This window comes from Triturus cristatus, chromosome 7, assembly GCF_964204655.1.
Source record: "Triturus cristatus chromosome 7, aTriCri1.1, whole genome shotgun sequence".
Lineage (NCBI taxonomy): Eukaryota > Metazoa > Chordata > Amphibia > Caudata > Salamandridae > Triturus > Triturus cristatus.
Window position 1 is genome coordinate 483,015,799 of NC_140590.1, and position 25,603 is coordinate 483,041,401.

General features: G+C 46.8%; 1 protein-coding gene across 3 annotated transcripts in view; it reads right to left on the bottom strand.

Annotated features, from left to right (window-relative positions):
• Positions 1-25,603, bottom strand: part of LOC146809955 (testis-expressed protein 47-like) — a 166,171-nt gene that overhangs the window by 73,047 nt on the left and 67,521 nt on the right. For 2 of the 3 annotated variants that reach the window (XM_085616816.1, XM_085616817.1), the window contains exon 1: positions 23,508-23,789. The exons of the other annotated variant lie outside the window; for it this stretch is intronic. In XM_085616816.1, coding sequence (XP_085472942.1) covers positions 23,508-23,651 — 144 coding nt within the window. In that variant the 5' untranslated portion in view covers positions 23,652-23,789. Of the gene's footprint in view, positions 1-23,507; positions 23,790-25,603 lie in introns of those variants that run through there. 3 annotated transcript variants of the gene reach the window in all.

Consider the following 25,603-nt stretch of genomic DNA (forward strand, 5'->3'; position numbering starts at 1 on the left):
AAAATTTGGACCACAAGAGATAATCTGAATGGTAACTCAAATCTGCCACTTTCTTGGTGCACAGTTAACATCTCACTAGCTGGAATGATAACCTATTTCTTGCTAAGTCTATTAAATATCCGAACCATATTCAACATTACAAACTTAAGCCGACTGACTCCACCTTCTATCCCACATCCACGTCCCGAAAGAACATGCTGCTCTTTGATTAAACATCACAAGTCTTTCAATTTCTGGGCGTTATGTGCTAGACTAGGGGGCAAGTTTCGAATGATCACTGCTCTGTCCATTTTCATCAAATTGGTGGAAAATGTAGTAGTTAACTTTTCAGTGTTTTTGGAGCAGCACCACAGTCTCTCTCCTCTTATGTCTTGTTTCAGCTCAGAGCATATGAATGAAAGAGAATCGTTTTACTTATGCGATGATGCATGAGATTCGTCAACAATGGTCAGGTACCCTACTGGTCATGATAGACTTGTCCACAGCATTTTACACCACGGAGCATCATATCTTGTAAGCTAAATGTAGACAAAACCGAGCTGGTGTGGATAGGGAATAATTTAACCCCATTTACGTTAGGCTGGCTGGAGTGTTTAGGTACTTCTCCACCTCCCTCCTCCCCTATAAAAAGCTTAAGTATGCGGTTGTAGAATTCCTTATCGATGGAACCCCAACATGAAAGACTGACCATATCCTGCTTTGCCATGCTGAGAACCTTACCTATAATCCTAGATCTACTTCTGTCCCAATCTAGGAGAACTGTAGCCCAGGCGCTAATTCTTTGCCGCCCGGACTAAGGGAACTCCTGCTGAGCGGAACAATAAGCAAGCCACACATTGCGAAAGGAGCACAGAACAAGTTATGCTGAGTTGTAACGGAAGGTCTTTAACTTCTTACGGAAGGCTAAAAGCAAATGACATAACCTAAGTTGCAGCGGAAGAGAGTTCCACAGTTTGAGGCCAAGGTAGACGAACGAGCAACCTCTCATACGAGTGAGACGGATTCTGGGAACCGAGAACAAAGCGAGGCTCGCTGATCTCAGCTGTCGAGTGGGCACATAGGGTTTGACCAGACTTTTTATGTAGGGGAGGGTCAAACCATGTCTGACCCTGAATATGTAGCATAGGGCCTTAAACTCGACATGTTTGCTTACCTTGCGCCAATGAAGTTGATGGAGCAACGGTGAGACAGAGGCATGACGAGGCATCTGGAAAAGTGGCCGCATTTTGGATGAGCTGCAGGCGAGACAGATGCTTTATCGGCGCCCAAGTACAAAACATTGCCATAGTCAAGTCTGGATATCACCAATGCCTGCATTACTGTTCTCAGGCCAGTAGGAGGGATTAAGCAGAGGATTCTTTTTAGCCACTTGAGAACAGCAAAGCAGGCCGCGGTGACCCCAGACACCTGGGCTCTGCGGGAGAGATTGTTGTCAATAATGAAACCCAGGTTCTTAACTTTAGGGACCGACGCAGGTAAAGGTCCCAGAGTGTCAGGCCAATGGGTTACTCCCCAAAGTTCAGGGTTGTTTTCCCAGAATGAGGACCTCAGTTTTAGAACCGTTCAGCTTCAAGGCATTTCTGTACATCCACAAAGAGCTATTGCTCAGTCCGAGCTGGAGCAAGGAAGAGTCCTGATGATGAGCGGTTGAAAGAGATAAGATGATCTGGGTATCATCTGCATATGAGAAAATAGTCAGTCCTGACTTCTCTGCAATGTCCCCCAGAGGGCAAACGTAGATATTAAAAATAATAGGGCTTAAAATCTGCAGTACTCCTGAAGTAGGAGCTACTGGATCTGATTAAGGGGTATGCAAGAAGACTTGGAACGAGCACTCTTTTAAGAAATTGATCAGCCAACTCAAAGCAACACCCACAATGCCTGAGGCTGCATGACGATCAACCAAGATGGGGTGTGAGACCGTATCAAATTCTGCGCTCAGATCCAGTAAAATGTGAGCTGCCGTGCCACCACAATCAAGCTGTTGCCTGAGATATTCAGTGACCCCGCGCAGAGCTGATTCGGTGCTGTAGCCAGATCGAAAGCCAGATTGTGACGGATCAAATAAATAGTGAGTAGCCATGTGAGAGGAGAGTTGAGAATTAATATGTCTTTCGAGGACTTTAGAGAAGACAGAGAGGAGAGATACAGGTTGATAGCTAGACCAACAGGAAGGATCAATATTGGTCTTTTTCAGTAGGGGGAGCGCCAAAGCATGTTTCCAGTTCTGAGGAACTAGACCAAGCTTAAAGAGGTATTGAGAAGATTAAGAATTTACCTAAGCATACCTCTGTGAAAACTGCCATAGCCTCCATGCACTGGCTATCAGTGAAGGAAAGGATAACAATTAAGACACTTTGGGGCAGATTTTCAAAGAGTTTGCGCTGGCGCTCGCATGACGCAAATCGGTGCAAAACCTCACACACATTTTCAGATACGCGCAAGTAAGTATTTGCGCCATATTTTAAAGTTAGTGTCACGCACAAACGGTTTTGTGTCACTCTGCGCCAAAGTCGATTTAATGTATGCAGAGTGGGTGTGTCAGGCCGTTACCCACACAAAGTGATGCAAACAGCGCAAAAAAAGATTAGCGCTGAAAAATTAGTGCGGGTACAATACCGCGCAAAAAGAGCTGGAGCCATTTTGGGAGATCTACCAGCTGAAGGAGAACAAATATCTACTGGCTGTGGCAACTATGCAGATTCTTATTGTCCGTCACCATCAGCGGATAGTTGCCTTGGCGAAAAAGAAAACACAGAGGAAGGAAAGAATCTACAAGCAGAGAATATCACACATCCACATGGAGATACTGGTAGCTGGATCCTCTTCTGACTGCTGCATTACAGGAATGGGTCGTGGTGTAAGGTTTGCTGCCATTTCTTGTGTTTGGACTTCCACCAAAATACGTCGCATCCTTTTGCGGTGTTTTGCGATTTTTTTTTAAGGACGTGCATGACGCGCATGCTTTCTGCGCTGCGACGCAAGACTATTTTCTTTTTAATTTAAATGTGTTTATTCGTTTACATCACAGCCATACATACAGAAGAATGGACGACACTTTTTGAATTAAGCAAAAACGATATCTGGGCAAACATTGGAATAGATTACACCTTATATAATACCTTCACTTTCTGTACTTCTATGCATCTCCAGTTCCACCACTGGGGACACACAAAGATCTCCACGATACTTATTCCAATGTGACCATTTCCGATCCCATTTTTTGGGGCACCCCCTAGCTAGGAAGACTTCCGTTTTCCGCCAACATGCACCTGTCATGCTCCTTTCGCCCACATGGTAACGGGCGGCGTGCTTGCTCCCCCCCACCGTCTCGCTATCTCCCGCTTAACCAACATGTATCCTAGCGTTGTGAATTGCTGTTCAACTTCCGTGAGGTCAGTTGCCTCCCAAATATTCAACAATCCCAGTTGCGGCGTCAACACTACCTCCTTACTCAAGGCTATCTGCATGTGCTCCGAAGCCCCCTCCCAGAGGATACGTATCGTTGGGCAGCTCCACAGAGTATGGTAAAATGTGGCCTGTTGTCCGCATCCCCTCAGGCAGAGGTCGTCAGGTCTGGAACCTATTTTTGCTAAGGTCTGTCCTGTCATATATGATCGGTGAAGTATCCTGAGCTGGATCAACCTGAATTTAATTGTGATGGCCGCTTCTCGAGGGGACATAAGAACCGCCTGCCAGTCCTCGTCGCTAATTAGGCCTAAGTCACCCTGCCACCGCTACCTGAGCCTTGGAAAAGTATCTGGGAGGTTACTGCACAACTTTTTATATGTGAGAGATATTGCTTTCGAACTTAAGCACCCGCCTAACAGCCTATACTCCAGTGGTGATGATTCCGGTATGTCTGTAAGGGACGGAAAGGCCGCCATAATCGCGTGTCTGATTTGCAGATATCTATATATTTCTCCCTGAGCCAGGTGGTATTGGTCCTGCAGGTCCCCAAATGTGAGTATAGCTCCCTTTCTGAACAGGTCTTTCACTGCCGAGATACCTATGAGGTCCCACTTGTCAAACCCAGGCTGGTAGCACAGCATGCCCAATTTCTGTGTATAACAAAGCGGTGCTACCTTTGAAAGGATGCCAGCCCAACCCAAGACGTGAATTCACTGCATGCAAGATCTCTAATGTATGCTGAGTAGGTCCGAAGAATTTCCCCTTATTTTTCCTATCACTGGTATACAAGGCCCCCAGGTAGCCGGAGCGATCAGTTTGGTAACGGTCGAGAGCATATGCAGGGTCATCCGAGGGACGATATATCCAATGATTAACAGTCACCAATTGCGCCGCCCAGTAATAGAGTTGCAGGTCAGGGAGCGCAATGCCTCCATCGTACCAGCTTTTTGTCAGTTTCTTCAGTGCCATCCTGGGGGCCCTTCCATCCCACAGCAGAGTGCGGACCTCACCCTCAACCGCTTTAAAATATGAGTCCGGAACTATGTGTGGGCAGTTTGAAGAATGTATGGGAAGCAAGGGAGGGCCAGCATCTTAAAGAGTGCAGCGCGACCCAGCAGTGAAAGCGGCAGGGACCTCCAGTGTTTCACATCCGCGCGCAGTCTAGCCAGTGGGGGGGCTAAGTTGGAGCTGTAAAAGAGATTTGGATCTGTGACAAACACCCCCAAATATCGAAACCCCTCCTCTGCCACCACTATGGCGCAGCCAGCCGGAAGTCTGGGGACCTGGCCCCGCAACATAAACAGTACGGACTTATGCTAGTTAATCGCATACCCGGAATACTTGCCAAAATTTATGAAGATGTCAAGTACCACACTGATTGATTTGTACGGGGAAGCTAGGTACAGCAGTATGTCGTCCGCATATAAGGATATTCGGTCTTCCACACCGTCTGCCCATCGCATCTCGGCGTACCCAAGCTACAAGGGGCTCCAGTAAAAGAGAGAATATCTGCGGGGACAGCGGGCATCCCTGTCTAGTGCCCCTGTTGAACCTGAATGTCCGGGACGTGTGGCTATTTACCCTCACTTGTCCCAAAACGTCAGTGTATAGCAGCCTAACCCAGGCTATATACTTGGGGCCCAGTCCCACCCTTTCCAAAACTTCGAACATGTAGGGCCATTCTATGGAATCAAAGGCCATTGAAGCGTCAGGAGACAACTGCACTGCATCCTCCTCAATATATTTCCTACGAGCCATTACGTTATATAGGCGCCTTAGATTAAGGGCCGTATTCCTACCAGGCATAAACCCAGATTGATCTGGCCTATTAGCCAGGACTTTCGCCAATACCTTTGCCTCCACATTAATCAGCGAGATTGGCCTATAGGAGCCGCAGCTATCCGCCGGTTTACCCGGCTTGTGAATTACTACAATGGTGGCTAATCGTTGATCTACTGGTAGCCGACCCGCCTCCAGGTTCTCCTCATACATGACTTTTAAATGCGGTACAGTGCGAGAGGCAGTGGCTTTTAAAAACTCAACCGGGATGCCATTAGGCCCCATTGCTTTCCCAGATTTAATCTGTCCTATGGCTTTGCTAATTTCTTCATTCGAGAGATCTCCATCTAGTCTCCCTTTCCGCCGACGCAAGACTATTTTTGCGTATGCGATAGAATCACGACGCCTTGCGTTATAAATAGTACGCAGCGCTATTTACTTTCATACACGCAGTGTAGCGCTAAGGTTTTCTGGTGCAGCGCATATTCTACTCGACCTTTGAAAATATGGTCCACAAGGGTATTAACCATAGGGGACCCCCTTTGATTAGTGTGCTCTTGTCATCCTATATCCCTAATAGGAGTTTGAGATCTTCAAATGCAGGTGTCCTGAGGGTCCCACATGCCCAAAGATCTAGATTGGGTGACAGATCATTCTCCTATATGTCCCCCAAACTATGGAACTCTATGCCAATGGAACTAAGAGCTGAACCTAATGAGATCAAATTTAGAAAGTTGCTCAAAACATGGCTTTACCCTCATTAGTTTATCCAGGTTATACATTTGACTCACATACCATTGGGAACTCTCGATTAGCTATGCGCTTTATAAATCTGCATAAGATAAGGTAAGCCAAACTCTCTACAGTGGAGAATGCAAATACCTCCTCTAAAACCGCATTTAAGTAATTCTTACGAGATACATTTGGACCCTTCCCTCTCAGGCAAAGCTGCAGTAACTTGCAGAATCCCCTCTCTCACCTTTGCTGTTTAAGATCTACCTAGCACTTTAATTAAGGTTTCCATACAACGGCTTCATCACCAAAGCGAAGGGACTACAGATGCTTTTACCACAATGGAGTCGGAATGTACTTCAGTACATTCTATCTGTGGCACCTTTAAATACGCAAACAAGCACAGCGGGTAAATGCCCCACTTCCTCCTCAAGGGCTCCTCCAGGGTACTTACAATTCTTGCCAATACTTGATTTAAACACTCCTTTTCGATAACTGTTGTATAAGTTAAACTCACTCATCCCACACGACTTTCATGTAAGTGGACATAAAGTTCGACCAACGGCCTAAAGTTGTCAACATTGGAAATCTGACTTGCAAAAAGATCCCAATAAGAACCCTCTGCACAGCAGTGGCAGGAGACAACCTCTAATATTTGTTGGTTATTCCTAAGTGTTGCCACACTCAGTATTAGCCACCCGCTAAAAAGGTGTTGGGTAGACTTGGGTGTATTCCATTCGACTAATAGAGCTATGCAGCTGTAACATTGCATAGCATGGAGCACCCACTGTAGATTTGCTGATTGTTAAGCTCATTGAGAGGGAAACTGGACAGAAAAAGTTAGACCAGGCAGGATGGTACAGCTTCCCTTGCACTGCAACCACTTTATGGCAATCCTTCCCAATTGCTTTAAAGAAAACTGTTGTTGACTACAAGAGCTCCCTGTTACAACAAGTGGTGGTGGCCGTGGACATGTTGGGAGGGTTTTAACACACCCAGAATTACATCAGCATGCGGAAGGGACATGATCCAAAATGGGTGTGGCCTGTGGGCAGTAGGTGCTCAACAGGAGTCCTGTTCGGAGGAAAAGCATAGATCCAGGAGGAGGCAGTCCAAGGGAGGAACTTAAACAATACAGGGCATGTCTACGTCTTGCTTTTGCTGTGACTTTAATGGATTGTGGTAGGTTCTCACTGTATTTTGTTATCAGTTTGCCCATAGGTCCAGAAATGTTACATTTCTTTGTTCTTTTTAGAAGCACTTAGATATGTCAGAAAAACGCAGCAAACATCAGTAACAATATTTAACAAGCATTAGTTTTGCCTGTAGGTCTTGCCATTAGAACCTTTTGGCTTTGTCAATGTCTTTTGGAGATGCTGTAAAAGACTAGAAAAAAGGACTTCTGCCAATGATGTGCAGCATTGGTGAACAAAATAAAAAGGAGTGATTTTTATTTAGCAATGCATCAATAAATAAAATAAAGGGGCTGGTGTCCTTTCATAGTGGAGTGCTTTGTGATGACACATGGGTGCAAATGCATCATCAACCAAGTGTGCACGTGACCGTGCATGCCTGTGCCCAAGAAAGGATACAGGTGTCATGAGCAAACCTGGTAGCGGCAAGAGTGTTAGGTATGGAAAGAAGTCTGCAAGCCATCAAGGTTTTTGCCAAAAAGCTAGTCACCAGTCCCTTGGCCCCAATTAAAACTACTTACCAGGCAAAGGCAGAGGTAACTTACAGGGTGGGAGTCTGGGGCACGGCGCATATTGACCAACTCAAATTACTGGAAGACAGCTTTTTTAAATCTAGGGTTTCTTTACCCCCTTCCTTCTCAAATTATATTTTACATCTTGAATTAGGGTTGCATTACATGGTAGACACCATTAGATTGGCGGCAATCCTTTTGTGGTTCTCCATATGGTGCAGGACCACTGTCAATCTAACACAACGTATAATTTAAGACTGTTTTGTGTTGGATCACTATTATAAGATCGGATGGCTCAGATATGTGGAGGCAGAATTAAGTGCAATTGGGTTGGAAGAACTGTTCAAGGACCAAACAGCCTGCAGAAGGATCTCTAAGCAGAAACTAATTGAGTCATTCATGCAGAAGGCTAACCATGTCCGTAGGGAAAGGAACCATCGACAAAAGGCGGCCCTTGCTTATGATCAGATACCCCCTATAATAGAGGAAGGTTATTCCTACCTAGCCCACACCACAATAGTGCGGCATTGATAAATACTACTGTGAATTTAATCTGAATATTATCCCTTTGATGTTAGGGTAACCATAGAGGAGATTTCAACATTCACACTTGATCTCTTGTCCCTGCGACAACCATTCGCCTCAATCGGATCTTCACTTAGTATTATTCTGTGAGTTCTACCAGTCAGAAAGAGAAGCCTTTCTTCTCCCAATTTTAAGGCGCTACAATTTCAGCCAATGTAGGGTGGCACTATACTTTTTAAAATCTCTTCCTGACCCTTTTATCTGTTTTTTGGTTGCTACCTTTCTGAGGGACTGCATGAGAAAGAGAAAGGTACGAGGCAGTTTGATGGTATAATTGGTGTAAGCAAGAACTAAAAGTACATATATTAATAGGCCTTGGCTTATGTGGCACTCAAAGCTCATCCTGAGTTTAAATGATCTTAATTATCTTTTGTACCTGTTCATTTCATCCGGTCCTTGACTGAAATTGCTTTTATGATCTCTTTTAAAGAGATCGAATAAAGATGTTATTGGTTGATTGATGCAGGAGTCATTTTTCTTTTTTTAGTTACAGATCTAACATTAGTCAGTGAGAAAAAAATTAAGTTGGAGTAGTGTGAAAGGGCTGGCAGACATTTGCTGCTGTGTCCTCCAAAATTATTTTTTTCAAAAACCCCTGTGGATGTACGAAGCAATCGCGATTTGGTGAATGAAAATAAAACAGATAAAGCTGGGAGGAAGGAGGAATGGAAAAGAAGTGCATAAGGGAGAGGGCAACATGGAGAGTTGAGGCAGAAGCACACAAGAGAGAGAGCAACACAGAGGGGGAGGCAGGGGAGAAGCACATGTATGAGAGCGAGCAACACACGAAAGAGATGGAAAGTCGAATGTGAGACGTTGGCCTGGTATATGCTGTCCACTAGTTATAGTGGGCACCCTGTACCAGTCCAAACAACCCCTTATTGGTTAAAGACAACCTTTATTGAAAGCTATCCTAGTGGTAGCTATGGAGAGCAGCCTTCAGGCTAAGTCTTGAAGGAATGTAAAGCAGCTTGTTTTACCGGTCTAAAATCTCTTGAGTGCCTAAATGAAAGATAACCACACCAGGTATATATATAAAATATATGTATTTATTTCTAAACACACCCGCCTAGACTCTTTATGAGACTAGAGGTCAAAACACATAAGTTACACTTCAAATATCACAGTAATAAGCACAAATACACGTCAGGCCCTAGGGGTGAGCCAAACCATATACTAAAATAGTGGTATAAGAACCACAACTTAACTAGACACAAGGCCTAGAGCCTGTAGAATCACTGGGACCCCAAGGAACCACCCAAGGTAGTGACACAGGGGGCCCATGGGGGCTGTGTGCAGTGTGTGAACACAGCCGCAAGCTCCCGTTAGCTTCTATGGGGAAAGTCGCGGTTAGATTTTTAAAGATTAGGGACACTTAGAATTGAGTCAGGACCAAACCCTTTTGGACTTAGGAAGTTCTAGGGCCAACACCCACGGGCGCACCGGAGTACTCGTGTTACCTCACCCAGGGAAGCCGGGTGCATAGGCGTCAAATGGTGTTGGGTCGCGTCGTTGATTTCAGTGGGAGCTGGCGAAGAAGTGGTGCTGCCGGGAAGATGCGAAGTGTCCGAAGAGATCCAAGCCTGGATTAAAGATGCGAAGAACCTGAAAGCAGAGAGGACAGAGTCTGGGTCACTAGCCAGGGACCAGGAAGGCGATAGGCAGATGCCCACCGATGTCGGGTGATTTCAGGTGAAGAAGGTGAAGCTTGACTCTTCAGCCACGAGGACCAGGAGGCGTTGAGGACAACCAGGAGCTGGATTCGAGATGTCCCATGAAGGATGTCGAGTGCTGCAGCATCGGTGCCTGGATTGGACACAACAAGCCTTGGCAACAGCAACCCATGCAGAAAGGAGAAAGATGCTTCGGTGCAGACCAGCAAGGTCTGAGGGACTCACCACTTGGTAGGGAGTCAGGGCGCATCTGGAACAACCAGGGAAGCCCAAGGAAATTCAAAGTTACCCCCTCAGGGACCCACCAGTCGACATACCAGGGATCGCGAAGGGACCTCGAGACTAAACACAAAATGGCGGCCCACAGGTCACTCGGGGTGACTAGGCTGACAATCTTCAGTGGATTCTGTACTCGAGGTGGGGGCTACAAGTCAGCCCAAGCACAATTTCAAGAGACGTCTAGAAGTCAATGCACTTGAAAAAGTGCACGGTGACCAGGAGTTCCGGTTCCACACTACTCACGAGGGGCTGCGGGTCTCAGCTTTGCTGGGGACTCGGGTCGGATCCTGAGGTGTCTGGAAATCCTCTTACTGGGCTGCAAATACTTCAGAGTCCAGTGGGAGTTTTGGAGATGCAGACCGGCAAATTGCTTTGTTGGTGCCTGCCAAGCAGGGGAGTCACTCCTTGACCCCATGGGAGATTTCTTCAGTCCTCTAGTCTTGAGTAGAGCGTCAAAGTTCCAGGATTCAGCTTCAAAGTTTCATCCAGGGATATCTAAAGTTCTGGTTACAGAGGTTCCTTACTTATACCTAAGGAAGGGGTTGGACTAACACTGGGGACCCACCTATGAGAGGGTTTGGAAAGAGGGGTGGCTACACCCATTTCCTTTGTCCAGTTTCACGCCAGAGCAGGAGCTAGAAGACCTTGAACCGGTTTGAGCTGGACTATGTACAGGGACACCAAATGGGCCCCCAGTCCAGTTTGTGATGCCAGGGCTCTATTAGATTTCTACTGCGTATACCAGTACTGCCATGTCTCTTCCCCTAGAAGGGTGGGATCATATCCTCACATCAATAACTGATGTGGGGGTATGATTCCAAGGTGTTTGACACCAAACACGACATGTTTCCGTGCAGTCAGTCCAAAGTTAGCATTAACCGTTTAAGATATAATGCACTTAAGAGTATATGGTCAGGCTACACCACTGACAGCCCCGGAGAAGAGATTCTGAAGGCTGCAGAGGGGCTCAGCTCATGCCTGGGCACCCTCTCACATATAACCAAGCACCCTGCCTTCAGGATTGATAAGGCCTGCCATAGGAGTGGCTGATAGGTTACTATGTGCAGTGTTAGGTGAGGTATAGTGAACCTAGTATAACATATACTAGGGACTCACAAGGGTACCCCAGAATCCAATCTGGAGTGTACCTAAAGTACATGCAATCAATTTAGAGAGGAAGCAGCTAGGCTGGGGCCCTGAATAGCAGGGTCCCAGCCACTAAAGTCGAAAAACAGTGAAACACCAGCAAAAAGTGGGAGTAAACATGTGAAGCAGATCCTACTATCCTACACAACCCCCCCCCCCCCGCCCCAAACGCATGGACATTAAACTAACCTCGACCAGTTGAGTCTTCATGTTCTAAGTGGAAATATCTGAAGAGTCCATCTGCATTGGCAAGGTTAGTCCCAGGTCTATGTTCTACTGTATAGTCCATCCCCTGTAGGGAAATGGACCACCTGAGAAGTTTGGGGTTCTCACCCTTTATCTGTTTTAGCCATAGGAGGGGCTTATGGTCTGTCTGAACAATGAATTGAGTACCAAACAAGTATGGCCTCAACTTCTTCAGAGCCCAAACCACAGCAAAGGCCTCCCTCAATGGCTGACCAAAGTTTCTCTCTGGGGGTCAACCTTCTGCTTATGAAAGCTACTGGTTGAGCCTGACCTTCATCATTCAACTGTGACAGTACAGCCCCTACCCCCAACTCAGATGCATCTGTTTGGACAATGAACTTTTTGGAGTAGTCAGGACTTTGCAGAATGGGAGCAGTGCACATGGCCTGCTTCAGGTCATCAAATGCCTTTTGACAGCTAACTGTCCACTGAACCTTTTTGGGCATTTTCGTAGAGGTTAAGTCATTCAGGGGTGTCACTATTGGTCCATACCCCTTGACAAATCTTCTATAGTACCCAGTCAGGCCTAGCAAGGCTCTCACCTGAGTCTGGGTAGTGGGAGCAACCCCGTCCATTATGGTCTGGATTTCGCTCTGCAATGGTTGAACCTGGCCTCCACCTACAAGGCAGCCCAGGTACACAACCTGACTCTGCCCTATCTGGCACTTAGTAGCCTTGATAGTTAGGCCTGCTTTTTGCAGGGCTTCCAAAACATTCCTTAGGTGGACCAGGTGATCCCCCCAGGTGGAGCTAAAGACAGCAATATCATCAAGATATGCTGCACTGTAGTCTTCCAGGCCTGTACGGACTTGATTCACCAACCTTTGGAAAGTGGCAGGTGCATTCGTCAAACCAAAGGGCATTACCATAAATTGATACTGCCCACTAGGGGTAGAAAATGCTGTCTTTGGCTTTGCATCATCAGCTAGTCTGATCTGCCAGTAGTCAGCTGTCAGGTCAAATGTGCTTAGAAACTTGGCTGAGGCCAAAGTATCTATTAGCTCATCTGCCCTGGGGATGGGATGGGCATCAGTCCTAGTGACTGCATTGAGACCCCTGTAATCCACACAAAACCTCATCTCTCTCTTGTCATCTTTGGTGTGAGGTTTAGGTACCAGGACTACTGGACTAGCCCAAGGGCTATCTGAGGGTTCAATAACTCCCAAATACAACATCTTTTGGACTTCTGTCCTTATACAGTCCCTGACATGGTCAGGTTGCCTGAAGATCTTATTCTTCACAGGCAGACTGTCCCCAGTGTCCACTTCATGAGTGCACCAGGTAGTCTGACTTGGAGTCAGAGAAAACATATGTCTGAACTGGATGAGACATTTTCTGCAGTCAGTTTGTTGCTGGATAGTGAGGCTGCCTGCCAAGGCTACACCATCAACTGATCCATCATCAGGGTTCTGAGAAAGAAGGTCAGGGAGTGGGTCACTCTCTTCCTCCTGTCCTTCATCAGTAGCCATTAGCAAGCCCATGTCTGCCCTGTCAACATATGGTTTAAGTCTGTTGACATGAAGTACCCTGTGGGACTCCTAGGGGTTCCAAGGTCTACCAAGTAGGTAACCTCCCCTTTCTGTTCAATAATTGTATGGGGGCCACTCCATTTGTCCTGGAGGGCTGCTGGGGCCACAGGCTCCAACACCCACACTTTCTGTTCTGGCTGGTAAACAGTCAGTACAGCCTTTTGGTGATGCCAGGCCTTTTGTAATTCCTGACTAGCCTCAAGTTTTGTTGTTGCCTTTTTCATATACTCAGCCATCCTGGAGCGGAGACCAAGTACATAGTCCACTGTGTCCTGTTTAGGGGTTTGGAGAGGTAACTCCCATCCCTCCTTCACCAGACACAAAGGACCCCTAACAGGATGGCCAAACAAAAGTTGAAAAGGGCTGTAACCAACCCCCTTTATTGGCACCTCCCTGTAGGCAAAAAAAAGGCAGGGCAAAAGGATGTCCCATCTGCGCCTACGCTTTTCTGGAAGACCTTTGATCATGCCCTTTAAGGTTTTGTTGAATCTTTCAACTAAACCATTGTATTGTGGGTGATAGGGGGTGGTGAACTTGTAGTTCACTCCACACTCCTTCCACATAGCAGTCAAGTAACTAGACACAAAGTTTTCACCCCTGTCAGATACTACCTCCTTAGGAAAGCCTACTCTTGAGAATACACCCAAGAGAGCTCTTGCCACCACAGGTGCTGTAGTGGTCCTAAGTGGGATTGCCTCTGGGTACCTAGTGGCATGGTCCACCACCACCAGGATAAAACTGTGCCCAGATGCAGTTTGAGGATCCATGAGACCAACTATGTCAATCCCAACCCTCTCAAAAGGAACCCCCACCACAGGTAGTGGTATCAGGGGGGCCTTTGTGGTTCCACCTGCCTTGCCACTGGCTTGGCAGGTCACACAGGAGCGACAAAACTCCTTAGTGCCTTCAGACATGTGGGGCCAGTGAAAGTGATGGACAATTCTGTCCCAAGTCTTGTTCTGGCCCAAGTGTCCTGCTAGGGGAATATCATGGGCTAGTGTCAATAGGAAGCCCCTAAACTTCAGAGGTATAACCAACCTCGAGGATGCACCAGGCTTGGGGTCTCTACTCTCTGAGTAAAGGAGTCAATCATCCCAATACAGTTTATGAGTGCAACTAGCATTCCCAGCAGCCTCATCAGCAGCTTGCTTTCTTAGGGGTTCAAGAGAGGGGCAGGTTTTCTGCTCCTGCCTCAGATCTGACCTGGAAGGGCCCCCTGTTCCCAAGAACTCAACCTGGTCAGGTTCAAGCTCCTCTGGGACAGTTCCTTCTTCAGGCTCAAGATCATCTCCCTGAGGAGACTGATCTGCATTATGAGTCAGGGGGGAAGGCACTGCCTTAACCCTACTGCTCCTCTTGGGAGGCACCTGGTCCATTATTCCAGAATCCAGAGCCTGTCCACTGTTAGACATTTTGTCCTGTGACCTAGCCACAGCAAAGACATGAGCAGGGATCCCTAACATTTCTGCATGTGTCCTGAGCTCCACTTCAGCCCAAGCTGACGTTTCTAGATCATTGCCAAGAAAGCATTGTACTGGTAGGTCTGCTCTTACCACAACCTTCTTAAGGCCAGTTACCCCTCCCCAGGAGAAGTTAACAACTGCCAGAGAATGGTCTGTTCTGACATTGCTAGCATTGGTCACTTGGTACATTTCACCAAGTATAATCTGCCCAGGATCCACAAGATCTTTTGTCATCATTGTGGCACTTGCTCATGTGTCCCTGAATGCCAAAGCCTCTTTTCCATTTATTAAATGCTCCTGTCTGTATTTGCCCAAGTTACTGGGACTCACAAAGGAGGACATATCCATGCCCCATCACAGACTAGAACAGCCTGAGTTGGATCTCTGAGTAGGCCAGAGTCCATCTCAGAACCCATGGTCAACCCATTCCTACACCCTTATTCTGAACATTACCACCATCAATTGTAGCTGTACTAGGGGGAACAGTTGCCTTAGGGGCAATGGTGGCTGGAGTAGATTATTTGAACTTGGTGCAGTCACTTGTCCAGTGAGTTTTCGGTTTACAGATTTTGCACCATGGTTTCTTTTGGCTTTTCCCCTGTTAGACTGTGAATCCCCACCTGAATAAGATTGTTGGGGCCCTTGTGAAGACTTCTGGTCTTTGCCTTTATCCCAACCCTTGTCAGAGTTTTTAGGATCGTGCTTCTTGGGTTCACCACCTTGGTTCTGTACCTTCTTCCTCACCCTGGTTCTGAGCCACTTATCTGCCTTCTTTCCCAATTATTGGGGAGAGGTCAGATCTGAGTCCACCAGGTACTGGTGCAACAGCTGATTTTGACAGTTATTTAGGATCTGCTCCCTCATAATTAAATTGTACAATCCTTAAAAGTCCTGTACTTTACTGCCAAGTAACCAACCCTCCAGAACCTTAGTAGCACAATCTACAAAGTCTACCCAGTCTTGATTCTGTGCCTTTTGGGTATCCCTGAACTTTAACCTGTATTGCTCAGTGGTTAGGCCAAACCCTTCAATTAAGGCACTCTTCAGACTGCTATAATCATCTGCCTCCTCCTCTCTAACAGTGAGGAGCTTATCTCTACCTTTGTCTGCAAAGGAGAGCCATAAGATTGCTGCCCACTGCTCCTGGGGGACCCTTTGAACTTTACAGGCCCTTTCCAGTGCAGTTATCCATTTGTGGATGTCATCCCCACTATGGTAGGGAGGGACAATCTTATTCAGGTTTCTATGGTCATGAGATATTTCCCTATCTCTAGGGATGTTGCTGCCACCATGGGACTCTAGTCCCAACTTTTTTCTAGCTCTGTAGAGCTCTAGAGCCTCCTTGTCTAGGGCTACCTGCTTTCTTCTGATTTCAAGCTGAGCTTCCTCATGCTTAAGCAGTCTCTCCCTCCTCTCCTGAGAGATTTCCCTCCTATGAGAAGAGATAGAGATTCCTATAGATGAACCAGAATGGTTAGACTCCACTGAGGGAGATTTTGACCTTCTAGTCCCACCACCAACTCTTGCATCACCTTCCAGGGAAGCTGGATTTTCCAGGTCCAGATCATTGTCATCTGCCTGGCCTGCATCAGAGGTTAGGTCATGGGGATTTGCACCCCTAGGCCCTTCCTCATGTGCTGTACGACCCACTCTGCCTGCCCCTTCAGACCCTATAGGTCTTCTGAGATCATCCAGCCTCAGTACCTCTATGAGATGCTGGGTGGTTGGACTTTTGCCTGTCTTCAGTTTCCTAGCTGTACATAATGCTCTCAGTTCCATGAATGGGAGGTTATCATACTAGGAAACTAGAAGCCCATTGGCTTCTGGCAGGGACCCACTGGTTCCTGGCCTTGAAGACATTACTAGTGAAGTGTGGTGTATTGCACTACCTACTCTAGTGTGGCCTACTAAACTCTCATGAGTTGTAGAAAGGGTGTGCTAAGCCCTTAACACACAACTCTAAGTTCAGTAGATCTTACTGTATTCTAAATCTTGTATTATATGTACCTAGGATACCTTTAGTGATTTTCTGTTCGTCACTCAATTGAGATTATCTGGTAAAACAATAGCAAGCTGGAATCCCACACGCTGCACACCAATGTGAGAAGTTGGCCGGGTATATGCTGTCCACTAGTTATAGTGGGCACCCTGTACCAGTCCAACCAACCCCTTATTGGTTATAGGTTAAAGACAACCTTTATTGAAAGCTATCCTAGTGGTAGCTATGGAGAGCAGCCTTCAGGCTAAGTCTTGAAGGATTGTAAAGCAGCTTGTTTGACCAGTCTATAATCTCTTGAGTGCCTAAATGAAAGATAACCACACCAGGTATATATATAAAATATATGTATTTATTTCTAAACACACCCGCCTAGACTCTTTAAGAGACTAGAGATCAAAACACATAAGTTACACTTCAAATATCACAGTAATAAGCAGAAATACACGTCAGGCCCTAGGGGCGAGCCAAACCATATACTAAGATAGTGGTATAAGAACCACGACTTAATTAGACACAAGGCCTAGAGCCTGTAGAATCGCTGGGACCCCAAGGAACCACCCAAGGTAGTGACACAGGGGACCCATGGGGGCCGTGTGCAGTGTGTGAACACAGCCGCGAGCTCCCGTTAGCTTCTATGTGGAAAGTCGCGGTTAGAATTTTAAAGATTAGGGACACTTAGAATTGAGTCAGGACCAAACCCTTTTGGACTTAGGAAGTTCTAGGGCCAACACCCACTGGAACACCATAGTACTTGTGTTACCTCACCCAGGGAAGCTGGGTGCATAGGTGTCAAATGGTGTTGGGTCGCGTCGTCGATTTCAATGGGAGCTGGTGAATAAGTGCTGCTGCTGGGAAGATGCAAAGTGTCCGAAGAGATCCAAGTCTGGATCGAAGATGAGAAGAACCTGAAAGCAGAGGGGACAGAGTCTGGGTCACTAGCCAGTGACCAGGAAGGCGATGGATTTAGGCCCAGATCTCTGTACTGGGGTGAATGTATGACAATGTTCTGCATTCTGTCCATCAATAGTTCTTTTTGCATTTGTCACCCCGAGTGGGACGGGTATGCTCAGAGCCTCAGACGTGAGTCCCGTGCTCTCCAGGCCATTGGAAACCGGTCCTAGGATGCTTGTTTCCAGTCCAGGGAGGACCTGGCCTGGCAGTTCGGGCTGGACTGTTCCCATTGGGCACAGGGTCAAGACTGATTTGCATATGGCTGGGTCCAAACTGGAATGGCATGGTGAGCAAAAAAACGATGGATTTAGGCCCAGATCTCTGTACTAGGGTGAATGTATGACATTGTTCTGCATTCTGTCCATCAACAGTTCTTATTGCAGGAAGGCGATAGGCAGATGCCCACCGATGTCGGGTGATTTCAGGTGAAGAAGGTGAAGCTTGACTCTTCAGCCACGAGGACCAGGAGGCGTCGAGGACCACCAGGAGCTGGATTCGAGCTGTTCCATGAAGGATGTCGAGTACTGCAGCATCGGTGCCCGGATTGGACACAACAAGCCTTGGCAACAGCAACCCATGCAGAAAGGAGAAAGATGCTTCGGTGCAGACCAGCAAGGTCTGAAGGACTCACCACTTGGTAGGGAGTCAGGGCACATCTGGAGCAACCAGGGAAGCCCAAGGAAATTCAAAGTTACCCCCTCAGAGACCCACCAGTCGATGGACGAAGGATCGCAAAGGGACCTCGAGACGAAACACAAAATGGCAGCCCACGGGTCACTCGGGGTGACTAGGCCAACAATCTTTGGTGGAGTTTTTGCTCGAGGTGGGGTCTACAAGTCAGCCTAAGCACGATTTTAAGAGATGTTGAGAAGTCAATGCACTTGCAAAAGTGCACGGTGACCAGGAGTTCTGGTTCCACGCTACTCACGAGGGCTGCGGGTCTCAGCTTTGCTGGGGACTCGGGTCGGCCTCTGAGGTGTCTGGAAATCATCTTCCTGGGCTGCAAATACTTCGGAGTCCGGCGGAAGCTTCGGAGATGCAGACCGGCAAATTGCTTAGTTGGTGCCTGCGAGGGTTTGGAAAGAGGGGTGGCTACACCCATTTCCTTTGTCCAGTTTCGTGGCAGAGCAGGAGCTGGAAGCCCCTGAACTGGTTTGAGCTGGACTATGTACAGGGACACTAAATGTGCCCCCAGTGCAGGACTTCAAAGCACTCAGAGAGTGCTCCCACCCAGCCCCAATACACATAAGCCTGTCTTGGAGGTGGTTACACCTCCCTGTGATAGGAAACCTATTGTCCAGGCCTCCTCTGCCAGAGTTTCGGTCAGCAGCAGGAAGCCAGACCCGTGTCTGTGGCTGCAGCATGCATTTTGTGATGCCAGGGCTCTATTATATTTCTACTGGGTATACAAGTACTGTCATGTCTCTCCCCCTAGAAGGGTGGGATCATATCCTCACATCAAGAACTGATGTGGGGGGTATGATTCCAAGGTGTTTGACACCAAACACGACATGTTTCCGTGCAGTCAGTCCAAAGTAAGCATTAACCGTTTAAGATATAATGCACTTAAGAGTATATGGTCAGGCTGCACCACTGACAACCCCGGAGAAGAGATTCCGAAAGGCTGCAGAGGGGCTCAGCTCATGCCTGGGCACCCTCTCACATATAACCAAGCACCCTGCCTTCAGGATTGATAAGGCCTGCCATAGGGGTGACTGACAGGTTACTATGTGCAGTGTTAGGTGAGGTATAGTGAACCTATAACTCAGTAAGGGGAGCATGCACCACCTTACCCAGGCTGCAGTAGCAGACCTGCGGTGTCATTTTGTATGGCTTTCGAGGGGTGGCATAATATATGCTTCAGCCCCTGGTAGGCCTCTGGGGTACCTATGCCCTGGGTACATAGTATACCATATACTAGGGACTCACAAGGGTACCCCAGAATCCAATCTGGAGTGTACCTAAAGTACATGCAATCAATTTAGAGACGAAGCAGCTAGGCTGGGGCCCTGAATAGCAGGGTCCCAGCCACTAAAGTCGAAAACAGTGAAACACCAGCAAAAGTGGGGGTAAATATGTGAAGCAGATCCTACTCTCCTACATCGAGCATGAGGGGGAGTGTGTGCTTGAGTGGGAGAAACACACAAGGGAGAGAGCTGAGAACACATACACTCTCAGTTCCCTATCGTTGAGCAGTAGAAGAATATAAGTCCGTCAATCAATAGGGATGGTATAAAGAATATGCTCTAAGGGAGACACACACAAGATGGACAAAATGGGTCATGAAAATCTATTGAATAAACAAGCAAAAACAGTGACATCTATGCCATCCAATGGTAAGTAATGGGCAGGCTAGATAAGCCAACAATAGGTCTTTCTAAACTCCATAGATTGCACTGTTTGGTAGGCAGGACCAAAAGGCCCAAGAAAGAAAAATTGAATATTTAATGGTTCCTCATTGGACAATAATACAGTATAATATGGCAGACTCTACCCAGGTTCTGTTGCCTTCCAAAGGCCTTCAATAAACGCTGATTTGCCAATGGACTTGGCTCGCTTTAAATAATTAATATTGTAAATGCACGTGATGTGAATTGTTGGTAAAATGAAATCCCAGGTTTGGCAATGTAGAGCTCTGGTGACACGGAGCCGCTTTTGCAAGAGTACCATTGGCTAATTTCACTTCATGTCTAATTCAATGGAAAAGGGAGTTCCAGAAGGATCCTCTTTTAGTCCCACTATTATTACGGGATCTTCTAAATTCTCTGGGGCATCTGCCATTCCCTGCACTGGCTTCCTAACCAGAAACATGCTATTTTTAAAGCTCTAGGTTTCTCCCAGAACAATCTTTTTTGTTCTCATTCTAAAAACTTTGAATCTATTCACAAAGGTAACTTACACTTGTTAGTAACTTACATGCCTAATTAACTCATACTCTGAGTAACTTTACTACTTTTGGCTATTCGCAAAATCCAAGTGTAAAATTAATCAAAAGTGTAGACTAACACATCTCCACCTCCTGAGACAGAGGGATTATTTTTATATATTTATTTTAAATGTAGAACGAAATTTAAAAAAATGCTACAGCATGATTAACCTAATTTTGAATTACATTTTTATTAAGTTAAATATATTAAATTAATTTTATCATGTTTCATAAGTTTATATTTTTTTCAAATCAATCGTAAATTTTATCATGTAGTAATTATTAAATGTGATATATGGAGCAAATTTAAAAGAATATGATTATACTTTAATAAAGATTAATGTTATATATTTTTTAATTACAAATGTGTATATTTTTAGATTACATTATATTTACTTACAACTCCGTAAAAACACTCCTATTTGGTAGGAAGTATGCCCCTTTTTCCAGCCACTCTTCTGGCCCCTCTCACATGTAGTACTTATTAGCAAACTTAGATGTTTGAGGATCTTCCCATTAGAAACGGTAGGAGAGGTGTAGATTTACACTCGGAGTATTGTGCATAGCATTTTCTAGTACTATTGTAGTACCACCAGCCGCGGCCCGTGGAGGGAGTTCCGTGGGGCGGAAAGGCGGGGAGGGGCAGGGTGGGGGTACTAAAAACCGGAATATGGATAATTGGAGGTAAGAAATCAATTAAATGGCTGAGTACCACTACATGCAGTTTGTGATTAGAGCCTGTCACCTCTTGTGTTCTTCTAACTCTTTTTGTGACGGCTTCTCTTCCAAAAAATCATGTATGGGCAGCATTGCTCTCTCCACCATCACTGCTCTAATATGAAATAGTCTCCTCTTTGACTTACTATCCATTCAGCACCTCATTTGCATACGTTTTGTAAACTGCCCAGAACGTATCTGTTTACTCTCTGAGTTACTCTCTGCCTTATTGTGACTGCTGCCAGGACACCCACCAGGATTTGAACGCTTAATAAAAATAAAGCTCAAATCAATTAATCATGGGCATTAATACACAAAGCAAAAACAACATGACGTCCCATGCTATGAAGAGCTTAAAACACTTGGGATCTGCAAGCTAACATTTCTATGTATTGAAACTTCCATCCCGCCGATTTCCAGCCAAACACGGTTCCACTTCTGCAATGGTTCAGGGGCCCTTTTTGTTTTCCTCCAGCTCCAGGGCCCCTGCTCTTAAGGAGAGTTGGTGAAACAGGCAGGCGTTAACCGTGCTCACCACCTGCAACAACACATTAAACTATTTACCACAGACCCTCGCCCTCTTGAGTTCTGTAAGAATGCGCGCGCTTCAGGGTGACGGGACGGATTAGAAAGGGGGACAACCAGCCCTTTTCGCCGCACGGGTATTGACTTGTCGCACCACTGAGAACACTTCCGGGGTTCTCGCGCAGACAACCACCGAAGGAGTAACAGGGTGATTAGCGCGCTAAGGGCCTGATTAATTAGGCATCGCTATGGAGACGCATTGCCACTTCCGAGGAAGTGAGAGGTAAATGTTCCCATGTGTTGCGGGAGCCTTGGGGCGGCTATCACAGGGGGATGAAACCGCGTGGCCTTAATAACGAGCTAGGAACAAACCTACTGCAACAGATTGAAATCCGAAGGTCTCATTCTAGGTAATAGCAGATGCCGCCTGTAAATGTTTTTAAAAGCGCGCCCGGGTTTTACAGTTCATACTACTGATTTAGTAAATGTGTACTTTAAAATCTGCCCTTAAAGAGGACAAGTGTGTAAAACGTCAACAATAACGTGTTGCGCACGCCATGCTCGGCAAAACACACATTCACATTGTCAACAACAACGCTTCCAAGTTTTCCAGGACCATGCCTGGGATTTTCATCTACTCCATGGTGTTTCCAAGGCATTCTGGGACTAGTAGTTCTGATTTTTCTAAAGGGTTAAAACAGGACAACAAATCCCAGATGCCGAAAAGATGTGGTTAGAGGAGTTATGTATGGAACTGGGAAATTTGAGAGTTCTGCAGCTAATTTATAGTCTAAACAAGCGAGCAAGGCTTGCACACACATCTCCAGCAAGTGCATTAACCACCTGATTTACCTTACCCTTGCTTTACCCTTTAATTTGTTGATTACCAATCGCTATTTCCGCAACTGGTGTTTTAACCCCGTAAGCTATTTTAAAATGCAGTATTTGAGCAACTAGTTAATGCAGAACAACTTTACCATCGCAGTCTGCTGCATTTCTGTGTTCTGCACAGCAGTTTCCCAAGACATTTCCTATTTACAAGGTGCACATCGGTTAGTCAGAAAATAGTCAAAGTTACAGAAAGTGTTCCAAAGGTTGTCCACCTTCTCTAGTCCATCGTCTGCTGAGCAAATACAAGATCAGCAGGTCATGATTTCAGTCCAACCCTTCATTTTTTTTTAAAGTGCATTCTGGGAATTGCAGTCCATAATTGTTTCAAGTGGACTAACACAATAAAGATACTGCCTTTTAAAAATAAACCCTGGCACTGGAAACAGAGACCTGAACGCTCGAAATAAGCACATGAAGTCGAGTTCTTCAAACAACGCGGCCTCCCTGGCTCACACAGCTCGATCGACGAGCTCTGGGTAAGAAACACAAGAAGAAGATATGTCAAGCTATCATCCCACCCCAAGGTCTGCTGGTACTTGTAGTGAACCAGCAGCAGAGAGGTGTGGTAAACAACGGGACGGGGTGAACTGTTCTTACTTGAAATGCAGCAACTTGAGCTCGGAGCACACAACTAAGGCAAACACTCTGCAAATGTGGAATGTAATACAAGGGCACTTTATAAGCAACCACCCACCCACAAAGAGGGCGCAGACAAGCACCGGCCAGCGTAGGCATGGCCAGAGAGAACGAAGGAAGTTCAGTAAGAACAGAAGGGGGTTGAGCCGGCCGAGGTCGGGCAGATTCCCAGGCTAACAAAGTTCATGTGCCCCTTCTATACTCATGAAAGGGCGCAGACGACTAAGGGGTCAGCGTCGACAATGCAAGCAGCGCTGTAAGGATTCTAAGCGAGGCCCTTCGGAGTTTCGACAAGGGGGGAGGGGGTCACTGACCGTGTCCTCCTCGGCCGTCAGGAAAGTTCTCTTGCTCAGTATCTGATGGAACAGGCTGTTGCCGGCCCTCTCCAGCGCTGAGCCTTCCTTCCTCTTCACCTTGCGGTCCGCGCTCTTCAGAGAGCCCTCCGCTCTGCCCTCCATCCTCGGCACGAGGACCAGCAAAGCGCCGAGTAGACGGGAAGCACCGACAGCCCGTGCAGCGCTCTCAACGGGCCAGGCCAACTAGCCGAAAATGCAAATTCAGCAGGGACAAGTAACCAGGAAACAGAGAACAATGGAAAGATAAAACAGAGAGAAAAACACGACTTGAAAAAGAAAGAACATAAGCTACAAGGGAAATACAGACTGTCAAACTAAAAAGGGGAATAAGAAAGTACAGTAGGGGAGAAAAGAAAAACAATGAAAGAAAAGGTGAGAGAAGAAATCGGAAGACGAACAAATGAAAGAAAATAAAGAAAGCAACAGGCAAAGAAACAACGAAAAATCAAAGCAAGAAAAAAACGAAGAAAGAGGAAAAGATCAAGCGAAAGGGTGGTATGCAGAAGGAAAAAAAATAACGACAGAAAGAGCAGCAAGAGAGGATGGACGCCAAAGCCTGGGGTGAGATTTGGCCGCTGCCAAGGCTTGGGCGCTGCTAGCAGCGCGCTGGGTGAAGTCGCCAGTCCAGTCTGCGCTGTTTGTTGGCACTGCTATTTTCCGTTGCTGGTTTGGCTGTAGGGGAGTGTTGCCTAGGGAGCAAAGTATAGATCCTTTCCCCATTGAAGTCCGGCCTCGTTCCTCGGCGCGTCAAAGGCCTCAGTGTTTGTTCGGGCGGACTTTCGTCTTCCCGCAGAGTTGTACGGTGCTGGTGGACGCCCCAGAGCCGCACTCTGAGGCTGCAGGGGCGCGTGCAGGTCTCACGGACCTCGTGCTTTGCTGCCTGCGGGGCACGCGCTCTTATTACAATGCCACCGCAGTGCAGCACTTTTCTAACGTGTCCTGATACTCAAGATGCCACAGTCATTATCCAAGAAAGGGGATAGGCAGAGTTCAAAATAACAGGACCCTGGCATGCAGTGAATAACAGCATCCCTGCATGCGTGATACCCAGGGTGCCGACGTGCAGCACCCTAGCACGCAGGGTTGAATTGGCAAGGCGGGCAGTCGGCCGATGCACGAGGGCGGGCGTATGGCAAAGCAGCCCCACATACATGGGCTGATTTTTGTAACCAATAGACTGCTGCAACTTCAGGTGAGAGAAAGTCTGAGCAAGCCATAAATAAGATCCATTCATTGTTATTTGCAGAATGACAATTGGGAGGCCAGAGGACGTAGATCATGTGGTGCACCACCGTCCATCCCCAGTGAGCCTTTGAGGGAGGTGCGTCTTTGGAGCAGGGCAATTAACACGGCTTCAGTGTGGGGAGGAGGCTTTTGTCCTCCACAGCAGGTCACAACGATTGGACATAGAAGCTGCAGGTGCCTGCTACCAATTTTCTGAGATTGGTAGTTTCATTCAAACACTGTCTAATGGAATGAGAAAAAAACCACTAATAACCACAAACGTTTTAAGTAACTTTGAAATTAGTTTTTTAAAAAAATGAATACAAATGGATTTAAGGAAAACACCTTTTCTGGCAGTGTTGTTGTAAAAATAAAAAAAGAGAGAATATTTATTGTCCATCCTGGGATGAAAGGGGAGAGAAAAAGGAAAGGACAGAAAGAGACAAAAGGAAATGAGAGACTGGGAGGAAGTGGAACGGAGAGACAAACGGGAAGGATGAGTAATCAATCAATCAGGGATTTGTGAAGCGCACTACTCACCCGTGAGGGTCTCAAGACGCTTGGGGGAGGGGGTGTTCGAACAGCTCCGTCTCATCTGAAGAGCCAGGTCTTGAGGATCTTCCTGAATGCTTGCAGTGTGGTGGTTCGTCTGATGCAGAGGGGGAGTTCGTTCTAGGGTTTGGCCGCAATGTAGGAGAACTATTGTGGGAGCCGGCCTCGTGGCGTGGTCCTGTTTCCCCGCGCTAAGCCGCACGAGGTCCCATGCACATCGGGACTCCTCCATCTTGGATTGCACGTCACTCCACGTGACCATCTGTATGACCCTGCTC